At 44.6% G+C, this 14,952-nt stretch overlaps 2 protein-coding genes across 3 annotated transcripts; both read left to right on the forward strand.

Annotated features, from left to right (window-relative positions):
* The first annotated feature begins 649 nt into the window (after positions 1-649).
* On the forward strand, positions 650-4,888 carry LOC136453699 (uncharacterized). 2 transcript variants are annotated; one of them, XM_066454255.1, is made up of 5 exons: positions 650-963; positions 2,173-2,384; positions 2,699-2,945; positions 3,039-3,073; positions 4,766-4,888. In XM_066454255.1, the coding sequence occupies exons 1-5, from the start codon at positions 930-932 to the stop codon at positions 4,790-4,792; spliced, it is 555 nt and encodes a 184-aa protein (XP_066310352.1). In that variant the 5' UTR covers positions 650-929; the 3' UTR covers positions 4,793-4,888. The 2 variants fall into 2 exon arrangements, with proteins under 2 accessions (XP_066310352.1, XP_066310351.1); XM_066454254.1 differs by lacking the exon at positions 4,766-4,888 and having other exon boundaries at positions 654-963; positions 3,039-4,042.
* Positions 4,889-4,903: 15 nt separating this feature from the next.
* Positions 4,904-5,784, forward strand: LOC136453698 (phytolongin Phyl1.1-like). The gene has a single exon (XM_066454253.1). The coding sequence runs from the start codon at positions 4,904-4,906 to the stop codon at positions 5,612-5,614; it is 711 nt and encodes a 236-aa protein (XP_066310350.1). The 3' UTR covers positions 5,615-5,784.
* Positions 5,785-14,952: the final 9,168 nt, after the last annotated feature.

Below are 14,952 nucleotides of genomic sequence, written 5' to 3' on the forward strand. Positions count from 1 at the left end.
TAGAGCAACGACAATATGTAACAAAGAGCAGTTCATATATGATTAAAATATTTCATACCAACAAGTGAAGAAATTGTGAAATTTGTTAATTAATAGAGTAGTCCAACAAAGGCTACTCATAATATTATTATGGACTACTCATAACCGGCAATAAAAATACTATCATTTCCTACTTTTCTTTGTCTGCAAGATTTTTTTATGTCTAGTGAGACTCTTGTTATAGACGGTTGAACATTATTATGAGAAAATAATACTATAGTAGCTATAAACTAGTCACGTGAGCCTATGTATATGACTATTTAGTTACATTATGGTTGCCCTTGAATTCAATTTCCTCTTTTTTGTGAGAGGTATAAATTCTTGAAAGTTATATTCGGGTTTAAAATTTCAAATCAAATCAGTAACTGTAGCGGTTTGCGTAACACATACATACTCCTACGCGTCTCGGGGTGTGTCTCGGACTCTCGGTTGGTGCACGAGAGCAGACGCCACGCGTACCAGCCAATCCGGAGCCCACACGCGTACCCGCCACGTCATCCATGACCCGAAGCGACGATTCCTTTACGCCGCTCTTGTGTCCCCACAAAGTAACCTGTTAACCCGATGGGTGTCGGGTTTGTTTAAACACCAGCAACTGACGTGCCGGACCCGCGCGCACCACGCCGGCCCTACTCCTCCGTCTCCGCGTCGGTTGTCGCGCCGTTTTTCCGAATCTCCAGGCAATTATAGCCACCCGCCGCGGCGCCGCCTTCCGCTTCCGCCTCGCGGCAACGGCCGCCGCCACCTGATTTGTTTGTGCCCTCGTGCGGGCGGTGCGGCATCACACAGATTCCCGCGTCCCGCCGTCGGCGACTCGGCGTCCTGCTGGTTGAGGCACGGCTGCGCGAGGAGTGCTCGTAGCCGCCCCCCGCGCCCAGATTCGGTCGCCCATGGCGAGGAACCCAGGCCGCACCGTCTTCATAAGTGAGAGCTCTCTTCACGCTCGCGATTCCTTTCCGTCGTTTATGGGTCGGTTCGTAGGATCCCACGGGGTTTTAGGATTATTCTAGTTCGAGCCACCTGCGTGGTCCACTCCAATCTAGTTGTGTGCGTTTGTTTTGGTCAGAGTCTTAGAGATTGGGTGATTTTGTGTTGTGTGCGTTTGTTTTGGTTAGAGTCTTAGAGATTGGGTGATTTTGTTAGATCTGATCTCGTGAGCAATTCAATGTATATTGCGTGTTTGTTTGTTCTGCGCTCTCACCCTGCAAGCGTATACACAGGTGCTTCTAGCCTTTTGGGTTAATAGAACCCTTGCTCTTTGGGCTAATAGGTGGTTATTATGCATTGACTCAGCGGTTAGTGTTGGTTATGCATTTCTGATGCCAAATGTCGGTGTCACTAATGAGTTAATGTTCCTCGACTTTTGATTTTCCTGATTTCTGCTGTTTTGAGGCATTAGGCATTATTATACTTGTAGCATTAGGCATTACTATACTTATAATTTATCTGCTTGAAGATTCCTGGTTTTGCCACTGTTGCTGCTATGTCTATAGACTAAAGTTTCTGATTCTCTGTTTTAATGCAGGCCAATTGATTTGTTCTAAAAATTTTTATTCCTAAACATTTGGCAATGCTCCTGCTTATCCTGTTAGGTTGCTTGCCATTTTGCTTGCCCACTGATGACTGATGACTAATGTCCACATAATCAAACTGTCAGCAACTACAGGGCTTCTTCTGAATTTTAATTACTACTCCCTCCGTTTTAAATTGTAAGTCGTTCTTTTCTAGATACATAGCTTTTGCTATGCACCTAGATATACATTGTGACTAGATACATAGTAAACACTATGTACTAGAAAAGCCAGAATGACTTATAATTTGGAATGGAGAGTAAATATTAGTGTGCTATAATAACATCATATATATGTATATTTGGACAATTGTCGTTTCAAATTATACATGTTACTGAACTAGCCTGTTATGGACACAGGGAGCTCTCCTTTTGCGCTTTTATTTGAATTTAAAACTGAGTGTCATGTGTTGGGTTGGGTGGCTTCGCTACTTATTAGAACATTATAGCTAAGATTCTGTAAGATATGTTGTCATGATCTCTGGACCATCTGGGCAGCTGTGTTGGCCCAATTAATATCTAGTATGCTTTATTAATTCTACAACTGTTTATTTTCTTAATAGGTAACTTGGATGAAAAAGTATCTGAAAGAGTCTTGTATGAGATTCTTATTCAGGCAGGCCATGTAGTAGACCTACATGTACCCAGTGACAAGGAGAGTAATAGTCGCAAAGGTTATGCTTTTGCTGAGTATGAAACCGAAGAAATTGCACAATATGCTGTTAGGCTGTTCTCAGGACTTGTTCGGATAAATGGTAAAACACTTAAGTTCGTGGTAGGTTTTCATTTCTATCTAGGTACATTACCTGTGTATAATATTCTGTCTACATGCATTACTTGTGTATAATATTCTGTCCACATACATTACTTGTCTATAATCGCAGGACCACTGCTTTTACCTAGGCAACTAGCTGTAGTACAATGACAGTTCTTACGTTATCTGTCATACTATTTGCAGAAATATTAAAATTTGCCTCAAGTCCCTAGTTTCTTCCATCTCCTTCAAATCACGTGCAACTTGTTACGTAGTTATCTTGTCATCAAATGAAACCAGGCTCAGACATCTATTTTCTTGTTACGTTTTTGCAGATTGCTGGTCATGACAAACCGTCTTCAAATGGCAATAACTCAGTAATGCTCAATCCTGTACCCTCTTCAAATGGCAATAACCCAGTAATGCCTAAGCTCAACCCTATACCGTTACCAAAACAGACTCAAATCATGCATTGTAGTGATATGCCTGTGTCCCGTACCCCAGCATATCTGGTGGTAAACGGGAGGATTGGAGGTTATGTTTTTTCTCCCACTCCTTATCCATATGGTTTTCACCTACAAGGTGAGATACTTTCCTGAGCCTGTTAATACATGTTCCAAACTGCACAGCTATTAATGTAAACTTGATCATCATATCTCTCCTCTTTATGACCAGCTTTATCAGGTGGACCAGTACACAGCCATGGCCAGGTAAGCTACAGTATGTATGATTACAATAGGCAGGGATTTGGTTCTGTTCTGAACATTGCCCATAGAGGTCATGTTATGAATGCCTGTGCCCATGGAGCTGCAAATCAGCCAATCGTGTACCCATCCTAGGTGCAGAAGAATGTAGTATGTTGAGAGTAGGCAGGTTCGCTTGTCTGAAAAAAAGAAGCCAAAACACTGTAGTGGCTGGTTGTGTGAGAGAGAAATACTGTAGCGGCTGGTTGATAAATAGTATCCTGTGAGGAGGAACCAGCCGGCTGGTCTGAAAACCAGACCAGCGAACTGGCCCATAGGTTCTTGACACCTCAATATTTTGGTAACGCCTACATTGTAGTACCTCGTAGTCGTATGCCCAAGCATGTAAATATGGTTATCATATCCTCTAGATCTTCAGAAGAACGCTGCATTATCCTTGAAGGCAAAAATCCTGTCCTGTTGTGTTCTCCATTGTTCCTACTCTGAAGCCAGCAGATGTTACTTATAAAAAGAGAGTGAAGTACTCTGTTATGTTCATGCCAGCCACACTAGTGAATCTAACACATTCGGATTGGATTGCTGGAACAACAGGAAGTTCCTGAATGTAGACATGCCCAATTAGTTTTTGTGTTGACATTGCAGACTGAAAGCGAACTAAACGGAAAAAAAAAAAACTCAGTTGCAGTCTGGCGCTTAATATTTTAATTCTTGCACTAGTTATCATGCAATGGTTCTGTGTGTCATCTTTCACTGCTAGCAAGATCTTAGTTGGCATTTGGCCTTTATTTTTTGAGTTAGGTGAGGCGGATTGATAAGATTGCCCGGCGCCTGAATATATAGCCTGTTTTTATGTTTGACGAGTCTGATAGTTTCTTTTATTAGTGCAGTTCCACCTTTCATCTTATGTGTAACTCTCGTAAGTCGTAATACCTTTCATCTTATGAATAAGTGAGGTCACTGTCCGAACTACCACCAACTAGCCGGGTGTTCGGCTGGCTGGCTCGGCTGGCCAGTGCCGGCCAGCCCACTCACGGGGGCACTGTTCATATGAACAGTGTCCTCTAGGCAAAACGGTATTTTTTTTTCTCACGTCAAACCAGTCGGAACAGTTTTTTTTTTTTTAAGGCCAGCCGAACAGGCGGTAGGCTTGTGCTAAGTGATGACAAGCAACCTGTCTTCTCGCCGTTGCTTCACTAACCATAGCATTCCATTACTCTGTTTCGAACCTACTAGCCTACCAGCATCCTCGTAAGGAAAAAAACGAGATGGTAACTGAGGGCATACCACTTTTTTTAGACGACGTGTATCGCACTGAGGCACTTTTTAACTCACCTGACCCAAAACTGTTTTATTCTGGAACGAGAACTGTCTACAGCAGAAACTACACACTATCATCGTTTTGGGCACCTTGGAGGCTTCTCCAAGGTCAGAACGACACTTCAAGCCATGAATCAGAATGGCATTCCTCTCCTCAAGTAAAGTATGCACCCCAGCTCCTCTACTGACCCAGCACCTAGGGCTTCGTTGCTTCTCTCCTTGTGTATTCCTTGGCCACCAAAGCACATATCATCTCTGTCGGTCTATCCTATACTCCTTTCCGGTGCGGCTGAAACCATTTCTGCATAAGTAATGCAACTCCCGGTTGCAGCAGCTTGCTTCTGCACCGTTTCTGCCCCTAACCTTTTTGCGTCGCAGCAGCAGCCTTTGCACCTCGGGCCGATTTGAAGCTGTCCTCTTTACAGCCTCAGCGAACAAGAGCACCTGTTCGTCAGCCTCGACTGAGCGTGCACGACCTCGCACCGATCAGAAGCAAGAACTCACACCGGTCGTGTGCCGATGGAGGCGGAGGCCGACGGGATGCAGGAAGCCACCGCAGGCGCAGGAGACGCCGGCGTGGACGATGTCTTCTGTGTCGCCGCGACGTCCAGGGGCAACAGGAAGAACATCTCCTGCTTCCATACCAACGCAGTCGGCGAGGGCGCCAAGTCGGCCCTCGCGCTCGCCGCGCTCTGCCTCGACCACGCCCCCGAGCACCACCGTTGGCACCACCACACCGTCGACGGGGCGAGGACGTTCGCGTTCCTCTCGGCCGACGACGGCTGCACGTACTTCGCCGTGGCCGACCCAACTCCTGGCGCCGCCGAGGTGGTCCGGTTCCTGGAGCGCGTCCGCGACGCGTGCGACGCCGCGCCCAGGAAGCGCCTGCGCGACGAAGCGGTGGCCCCCGTCGCGCGCCAGTTCGCGAGGACGCTGCTGCGGACCGCGGCGGGTCCGAGCTCCGGCGTGGCGGACGCGGAGCTTCCAGGAGCATCGCTGCAAGATCAGGAGCCGTCCACGCCGCTGGCGCCGGCCTGCGAGAAGGACGAGGACCACCAGCGGGCTGGAGAGCGACGTCGCGCCTTGCAACCGAGGGAAAGCGCGCTTACGGGGTGGCGCTCGTGGTGGCGCCACGCGGCGGTCGTGATCGTCGTGGATGTGGTGCTGTGCCTGGTGCTGTTCGCCGTGTGGATAGGGGTGTGTAAAGGCTTTAGGTGTCTGACGCGATGAATCGCTCAAGCGTATGCAATTGTAATCACAAATATCACATCAATGCTGTGCATGGTTTGCGTTCTTTGTGTTTGCTTGTCAAATATCACGTCTACAATTTGTAAAAGATCGATTTAGAAACGAAGACTCATGCCTTCAACAATGCACGCATTCATCACTCGAGCCGGGACTCAGCCCTGCACGTTTGCAAAATGCAGAAAAGTTGCAAGTTCATGCATGGCAAGCATCACATGTTCTTCGACAAAATCCGATGCACGCATGTGAAGTAACTCCAAAACAGAGATGTGGTAAATCAGTGCCTTCTGATTTCTGAAATACGACTCAACCTAGGTTTGTCTTAAATAAAATTATTTCAACTTTACTCCCTACAATCACAAGGTGAACCCCGGCAGGGGACATGTGACACGTCACCCGAATTGTGTCCGTTGGATTTTGAGATCAACAGTCCTGGTTGCTCCCACAGATTCCTACAGTGCCTGCCTTGAAATTTCTGCTCCCACCGCGTCCGCTGCCTCTCGTCACCTCTCGAAGCCTCCCATCGTACCGTAAAAAAAAGGAAAGCAAACCCCGTCTCCCGCGACCTCTCCGCAACGCTCGCCGCCCCCTTCCAGCGATGCGCCGCACGCACGCGCCGCCCCCTTCCAGCCCTTCCTCTCCCTCTCCCTCTCTCCCGACGTGGCAAGGCCCTCCTCCTCCTCCCCTCGCGTCGCCGCATGCCGGGCGGGCCAACGCTGCCGGCTCACCGCGCGAGGCCCTGGCGGACCTGCAGCGCGACGCCGCGTGTGGCCACCGGCGGTGGCCGTCCTGCCCACGGCGCAGCGCGACCGGGCCCTGCTGGTGGCCGCCGACGTCGCTGCGACCCGGTGCTTCCTCCTCCGTAGCGCCGCGTGTCATCCTGACGAAACCCTAACTTCTTGTGCTCCACGTCGTGACCGCCCAGTGCCAGTACCACCCCCGGTGGCGGCGCCCTGCGTGGAGACGATCCCTAAATTTGTTTGCTTTCTTCTCTTAGATCCCTATAGCAGTACGTGTGATGACAGTGATCCCTACAGCAGCCTGCGCGGTAAGCTAGCCCTAAATCTGGATCAACATCTCATGCAAATTGTCTTATCCATGCTACTGATTTATGCTGAGCATATGCCATTACCGATGATGTAGCCATTCCAATTTTACCATATGTCAATGCCTGTGATGTACCATGCTACTCATTTGTGTATTTAGTCCTCATGATATGCCATTGTCGAGTCATTGCTGATGGTGTATTGGGAAAATAATTTTGCCATGACAGTGCCTGTGAGGATAAGTCTGACCATATTTCGATGCCATTACTATTTGTCAATTTTTTTTGTCGAACATATTTCACTGACAGTCAGAATATGCCATATGAGAATACACAATTATGATTATCATGTGTGTAGAACTTCTTAAGCTGTTCATCTGCTAGCCAAAGAACTAGGCCGCAAAGCAATTGGGCAACTCTGTATATTGTTGAAACCCGTTTTTTCTTCCCTACAAAATCAGTTTTATGATTTACATGGATAATGCGTCTTCATTGTTTCTGTTCAGTAAGAACTGCATCTTTGCTCAGCCCTCAAATGGAACCTTGTCCTATTTACATGGATAATGATCTCTGTTAGTTTCACATGTCTAAATTCAATCCTAGACTGATCCTATTGTGTGCCTTTAATTATATGCCGCCACCAATAAGAGGTGTTTCCAAAGCCTGTGCTTTTAGCGCCAGCTTCTGATATAAGATCACACTCCCAAGGACAAGGTCTTGTCCGTTTGTGGATTCCATTTCTTATACTTAATCTTCTTTTTGGTGCATATCCTTCATGACATTTCGCCATTCTTCCAGACTATTTTCATGTTAATTCTAGGTTCGACATATAATTTTTGGTACATTCTGCTAATCTTTGTTACTGACATTATTCACGGTACTGCCACTAAAGCATTCTGTGAAATTAAGTGGAGGTGCTGTTTTTCTACCCTATTGGCCGTTCAGGTGAAAGGTCCTAATGGCTAGAGGGGGTGAATAGCCTATAAAAATTTCTACAACAACACTAAACAAAATTGTTAGACAATTATGAGGCAAAGCAAATATTACGCTAGCCTACTAAAATGCAAGCCACCTACCACAATTCTAGTCTCTATGATCTTTAGGCACACAAAGGCCACACTACACTAAGTTAGTGAGCTCTCAATGACTAACTAAAAAGACTCATTAACCATTAGATACAACACAAGCTAGCTCTCAAAACTAATTATACTAAAGAGCTTAGCTACACTATGAATGTAAATAGTACACAAGTGGTTGAGATGTTTATACCGCCGTGTAGAGAGGTGTGCCAATCACAAGATGAAGCCAATCAATTACAATAGAGTCCCGGTGACAAGAGGTGACACAATGATTTTTCACCGAGGTTCACTTACTTGCCGCCAAGCTACTCCCCGTTGTGGCAATACATTCACTTGGAGGTTCACGTGCTAATTGGCATCACACGCCAAGCCCTTAATAGGGTGCCGCATAACCAACACAAGATGAGGATCACACAAGCCACGAGCAATCCACTAGAGTACATTTTGACTCTCTGCCGGAGAAAGGTCAAGAACCTCTTACAATCACCACGATCGGAGCCGGAGACAAGTACCTTCCTTCGCTTAACGATCCTCGCTACACCAAGCCGTCTAGATAGCGGCAACCACCAGGAGTAACAAGCGAAATCTGCAGCGAAACACGAATACCAAGTGCCTCTAGATGCAATCATTCAAGCAATGCACTTGGATTCACTCTCAATCTCATAAAGATGATCAATCTATGATGGAGATGAGTGGGAGGGCTTTGACTAAGCTCACAAGGTTGCTATGTCAATACAAAATGGCCAAGAGAGAGAGAGAGAGCTTGAGCCGGCCATGGGGCTTAAATAGAGGCCCCCTCGAAATAGAGCCGTTGGGCTCTCACTGTAGCCCAACTCGAGGAGACCGGACGCGCCGGTCAGATCGACCGGACGCACCGGCCCCAGCGTTCGGTCACCGATCGCCGTCCACATGTCCCCTGCGTTCAACCTCGCGCGTACGATTTCAATGGTCAACTCGCTTCCTCGCGTGTGTTAAAGAACGACCGGACGCACCACAGTTCAGGACCGGACGCGCCGATGCTCGCTTCATTCCGCGCGCGCCCAAGCCTTCACCCTATGTCCGGACGCGCAGCTCACTGCCACTGTGCAGCGTCAGGTCGACTCCAGAGAGGTTCCAAAGAGGCAAAACCATGACCTGACGCGCTCAGCGTCCGGTCCTCTCTAGTCAGCTCCTCCATGTTGCGTCAGCATATGTCAGCAGGGACCGGACTCACCTGCCTGAGCGTCGGTCACTTCTTGACCTGCGTCCAGTCACTGTTTCACAGTGACAATCACATCCTTCACTTCACCAACTTCTTCACCCTTGCTCAAATGTGCCAACCACCAAGTGTATCACTTTGTGCACATGTGTTAGCATATTTTTCACAAACATTTTCAAGGATGTTAGCACTCCAGTAGATCTAAATGCATATGCAATGAGTTAGAATATCTAGTGGCACTTTAATAACCGCATTTCGATACGAGTTTCACCACCTCTTAATAGTACGACTATCGATTCTAAATGTGATCACACTCACTAAGTGTCTTGATCACCAAACCAAAAAGATCCTATCAAATTTCATCTTTGCCTTGAGCTTTTTGTTTTTCTCTTTCTTCTTTTACAAGTCCAAGCACTCGATCATCACCATGGTCACACCATCATCATGATCTTCATCGTTGCTCCGCCACTTGAAATAGTGCTACTTATCTCATGATCACTTTGATAAACTAGATTATCACTTAGGGTTTCATCAATTCACCAAAACCAATCTAAAGCTTTCACCAAGTGAGTAAACAGGTCTTTCAATTTCATTTTTCGTTCCCTATAATGTTATGTTACATGTCCTTTTTGAGTAAAATGTCAGATTCTTTGCCTTGCCATTATAGTCGCCACAAAGTATACATAGGTCCAGTGTGTTGCGTAAACTTTTTGCAAGTACTACTTTATATCAGTTTATTGGGATCAATTGTTGATGGTGAAGTATCTCGGTATACTTTAGGCTTATTTGTGTTTATGGTTACCTGTCTGTAACTTTGACAGTGCATTGTCTTTGCTATGTCAGTTTGGTTATAAAACTGGGGTGAATTAACAAAACCTCCTACAAGATTCAGAACCTCTGACCCTTGTTTCTCTACTAGGTATTGACTGGGATGTTGCAACAACATATGGTTTTCTACGCAAGTATGGTCTGATATGTAATATATGCTTCAATATTTTCTGGATGTGAATATATTGTCAGGAATTTGAATTTCTACAAGTACAACTTCTGTCAGTTCAACCATTTATTTCTGAAAGTTATCTAAAAGCACCCTTTTTTCCTGTATCACATGACACATGAGAGTTCATGATTAGTGTTGACTGCAGCCATGTTACTTTATCTGCACATAGGTAGGTCTTTTTTGGCTACGTAACTTTAGTTGTATAATAACTTAAGTGCATGGTAAATCTGCAGCTGCCATCGTCAACTAGAGACTGCATGGATTAATGGGCTGTGTGGAAATATCAGTGCAAACACTAGGGGTCCTCAAATTTGTATACGCCACTGCATAACTCATTTACTTGATTAGTAAGCATGCGACCGGTATTATTTTCTGTGTTATACTGAATTCGTTATTCAGTGTTTTTTGGTACGGTAGTCCATAGACTCATTGCCGCCCTTTAAAATGTTCAGCATGTTTGTTCTCTAGATTCCAAAATAGCAGCCTATTTATTCAGTTTTATTACTTTGATGCCTTGCGTATTTTTAAGTATTAAATAAGATAGATATTCCCTTTTTTCGTAGGTTTACCTTAGTGTGCTTCCTCAAATAACTCAAGGTTTCTTATCAATCTGGATCCAAATTTTGGATTCTCGCTTATTGATACTTACTGTGCCGTTATATAAGTTACAGCAGCAGTGCAGTGCTTCATGGTGTCACTTCTCGTTGTTGAAGATCCACGGTGGCACTTCTTGCTGTTGACGCGGGTGATCAGTGCACTTATCTAAATTTCTGCTCATTCTCTCAGTTTCGACAGGCCATCAGGTTGGTCTTTCCCAGGTCCTCCTCTTGCCTGTTGCACGTATTCATGTGTTTGTACTCTAACCCTTTGCAGTTCTTGTCGTTTTAGTGAGTCTTGGATTGACGAGGGGACTCTAATTCGGATGCTCCACATTCTGGATTGCTAGGTGTGACATCTTACTCTTCGTGCACCAATTTCTCCATGTTTGCTTATTGGGAAAAGCACCTATTGTCCGGCTAATAATAATATGAGGATGCCGGTTACTGTCTCAGTATTACACTACATCTTAAATTAATCCACTCTGGGTCATAATGGATATGTATTAGTTGCTGATGTGGCAATTCCTTGTCCTAATAGTTTAGAAAAAAAGAAGTGCACAGATCTATGCTTCTATAGCAGCAAACTAAAGCATTATCTACTCCATGATGGCATAAGAGTATGATTCAATCTCCTTCAATTAAAAAAGAACTAAATCAAGAGTTCCTAATTCCTACCTCCTTATGCCCTTGTGGTGTGGCCGTCGTGCTTCGCTGTTGTCGTGCTACTTGAGTTCATGGGCATCTGAAGTGTGCTCATGCCAGAGATCATAATATGCTGAAACTCTATTTCGACTTCCCATGTCATGTTGGATAGTTTTATACATGGTACGAGTTTGATTAAAAAATTAACAGTACATGTAATTCTGTAGTTCCTGCTGCTTTAGAGCCTACTATCTGTTTCTGATATTGAAGTAATCTCAGCCTGTCAAGCTGTAATTATCCTACCGAAGTAGGTGGCTTATAATTCATAAGCCATAACTTACACAATATAGTTTATATCCATTTACCAGCATGATCTATATATTTTTTGCATAGTTTGGTGAACTTTGTTTTCTATGTCAGCTTCAGTTGTAGGTAAACTCAGATTTGGAGATGGACCTAATACTGCAAACAGGGTCTATGTCTACTTAGTTTTTTATGCTTCTTCCAAGGGATGGGGAAGGGGAATGTGCCCAGGCTAAGCTCCGCGACCACCACTGCAGTGCCCTCTGCATCCATGCATAGTCAAGTTCGGATTTGTTAGCAATATGAAAAAAAAGAATCACAGATATATGCTTTGTACATAAGTTCATACTATCTTTCTAAACCCACGTGCTCCTACAGATACTTATGCCACTTGCTAAGTTCTAATAAAAAAATGGCTGATAACTGATGATCAATCCCACAATTTTTTTTCCTGTGCCCATCGACGCCCGCGCGAGGGCACGCGCCTTGTACTAGTTGGCATAAATCAATGTCTAAAAAACAACTACCTACACACAACTATAGAAAGAAGGTTGACAATATTGAATTATTTATGAAAAAATTAAGTTCATAATATACATTTGTCATCTTAGATAATATATTTTCTATACATATTAGTAGTCCAAGTAAAGAGAATTGACTTAGGGCAAACTTTTATGAACTTATATTTTCAATAGGAGGAAGTACATAGAGATAAGAGCTGTCATGTACTCACTCCGTCCTAAAATATAATTCATTCAATGCGATGCCTATTTAGCATATATTATTAAAAAAGAAACCATAATTTAAGAAAAAAGCTTCTTAATTGGGTTTAATCTATGGATACATGTGTTATTTGAGTACTTTCTAGAATGTGTTATATTAAAGTCTAGAGAGAGTATATATACTTATTGGCTCTGTTTGCTTCGCTGGAAAAACAAGCCGAAACATTGTTCCGGATGATTTGTTGTGAGAGAAAAATACTGTTCCGGCTGAAAAAAATAATATATGCTAGCATCCAGGCATGTTGACGAGAGACTGTTCTCTCTTTCTCCGTTCCTCTCTCTTCCACGTAGGATAAAGGCTACTCCCTCTGTCCTAAAATAAGCATAATTCTAGGATTCTTAAGAGAGGTTAATGTTGTAGGGAAATAAAATGTGCCCCTACAAAAAGGTGTCCTTACATGTAATAATTGTGCTCTAAAAACTGGAGAAGTAACTAAACCTACTAGTTCTAGGTGGATCGAGCTAAATTTATTATGGGACAAATTTTGAATTATAGAATTGCACTTCTTGTTGGACGGAGGGAGTAAGGTGGAATCACTATGGAGAGCTGACATGGCACCATTGTGGGTGCCCTTAATATTACATGTTATCAAGATTTAAAAAAGTTATAATATCTCATCCATTCTCTAATATTGACGTTAGTTCTTATTTTGAACTATAAACATACTCAAATATTAAAGAACGGAGGTAGTAAGATATAATTGAATGCTTGACTGCTTGTTATGAATCTATTCATGTCATTCTGAAAGCCTAAGTGCATCCGTTCATGCTGACCACAGTCGCACTGGGACAGCCACGCGCATAGAATGATGTAACTGCTGTCACTGATGTGATCATGCCTTGTGGTACATTTGCAATGCTCCGGAGAAACAGAGATACAGTGTGCCAAACAGCAGCCTGAGATTGCCTTGTCTATTGGTTTTCAGATGTGAACCCGACAATGGTATCTGAAATACACTGGAACATTGATATGGAATTATGCATGGAGCTGGCGTCTCTGCCGCTGTTGCTTGCTTCAATTTAAGCACGGCCAGAAGCTAGGACAGTGTGTCCTTCTGCAGCTGTGCAACCGCAGACTCTCTCCAGCGCTTTTAGGTATTGCAGGATTGCAGAAGCAGCGTCAGCATAGGAAGTTTGTTAGTCAGTACAGCTCCCACTTTATTACCTAATCTTTCTCGGTTAGGACACTTCATAGTGTAGCAGCACAGAAACATGGACCGCTTTGATAGCGTACGTTTCGAAACAGAGAAACTCTGAAAATTCCTCTTTGACTAACACCATTTTTTGTTGTAACGCAGTACTATGATAACTATTGGCTACAATCAGCTTTTTTTAAGCGTGATCGGTTGCTTTGGTGATGGGGAGCCGGGATGGAGAGGCAGTCTAGGATTGTGAGATGCATGCTCAAATCGTGCACCCAGTCGTGTTTAGTTGTCTTTGTTGTTGGTCCGGTACGAGATATGATCTTGTTTGGTTGCATGCATGGATAAGAGTTTTGAGTATGTGGCACATGAGCCCTTATACCATGGGTGCATTGTGTCGTCCTGCATCGCGAGGGAAGTGGAAATTAAGAAAACGGAGCCGTGTGGGATGGTGGAGGGCAGCGGAATGAAACGAAGCAGGCAAAGCGTGCAAGGCGGGAACCTAACACGACAGAGAAATAAGGTGAAGTAGGCAAAGGGTGCAAGAATGGCCTAGTTCCAAATCAGCCCTTAGGGGAATTGGCTACAATCAGCTGCTCCTGTCGCAGCGTGTACTCGGCGTTTTCAGAGAGTTAGTAGTAGGAAAGTTTGCTTGGGCCATTGTGATGGTTAGTACTGTAAGTTTGGTTGGGCCACTTGCGGCCTTTCAGGCCCAGATGCAGACAATCTTTTCCAAGGCAGTGGTTGGAATCGGGCAGAGCGGTGGTTGACGAATGGCGATCAGTCCAGTCGAATTCCAATCCAAGGCTCGCAGTCACACCCAACCAAAAGAAAGAAAGGTGGTAGAAAAATATCTCCCTCTTTACATTAACAAACGAAAAGAAACAACAAAACCCTAGGGGCCTAATGGTCTACTACGTATATGACCCCGACAGGAGATCGGAATCCACTTTGCTGTCCTTGGTGCCAGCAGTAGCTCGTCTTTCCTGGAAAAAAGACGGAGAAAAAAAATAAAGAACGCAGTACTACTCATGTCTTTCTGCTGCCAAACTCGTAGCAATATATATCGGGCCCATTCGCTTCGCTGAAAAACAAGCTGAACACTGTTCCGGTTGATTTGTTGTAAGAAAAAAACAATGTTCCGATTAAAAAAGTAGGCTGTAAAGTATGGATTATAAGAGAAACGAACAGGACAATTATAAGTAATGGCTGATGATCACCTAAGCATACAATTATCACTAGCTAGTTGCCGCTGTCGTCACTTTGCAGCATCAGGGTCAAATTACTTGTGAACATAGAACTAGCATCTTCACTTCATTGCTTTACTAGCAGTCGGCAGAGAGCAATAGACCATGACACGGCAGCATGCATGCTCTCGGGGAGTCTGGATCCCTTCACGCGCGGGTGCAATGCAAGCAAGCAGAGCAACGTCGCTGCAAAAGGCTGGGCGTTCCAGGCCCCCGTTTCGGCACGGGCACCGCCTTTTGGTCCTGCTCGTTTTTGCCGAGAAGCTATGACTAAAAGTACATTTAT

Source organism: Miscanthus floridulus, chromosome 5 (assembly GCF_019320115.1).
Source record: "Miscanthus floridulus cultivar M001 chromosome 5, ASM1932011v1, whole genome shotgun sequence".
Lineage (NCBI taxonomy): Eukaryota > Viridiplantae > Streptophyta > Magnoliopsida > Poales > Poaceae > Miscanthus > Miscanthus floridulus.

What these genes read in the sequence shown, in the direction of transcription:
- LOC136453699 (XM_066454254.1), top strand. Translation starts at nt 930, where the DNA reads ATGGCGAGGAACCCAGGCCGCACCGTCTTCATAA. An exon ending in AGGCCGCACCGTCTTCATAA is followed by an intron (nt 964 to 2,172) that starts GTGAGAGCTCTC and finishes TTTTCTTAATAG; the next exon opens with GTAACTTGGATGAAAAAGTA. An exon ending in ATATGGTTTTCACCTACAAG is followed by an intron (nt 2,946 to 3,038) that starts GTGAGATACTTT and finishes CTTTATGACCAG; the next exon opens with CTTTATCAGGTGGACCAGTA.
- LOC136453698 (XM_066454253.1), top strand. Translation starts at nt 4,904, where the DNA reads ATGGAGGCGGAGGCCGACGGGATGCAGGAAGCCACCGCAGGCGCAGGA.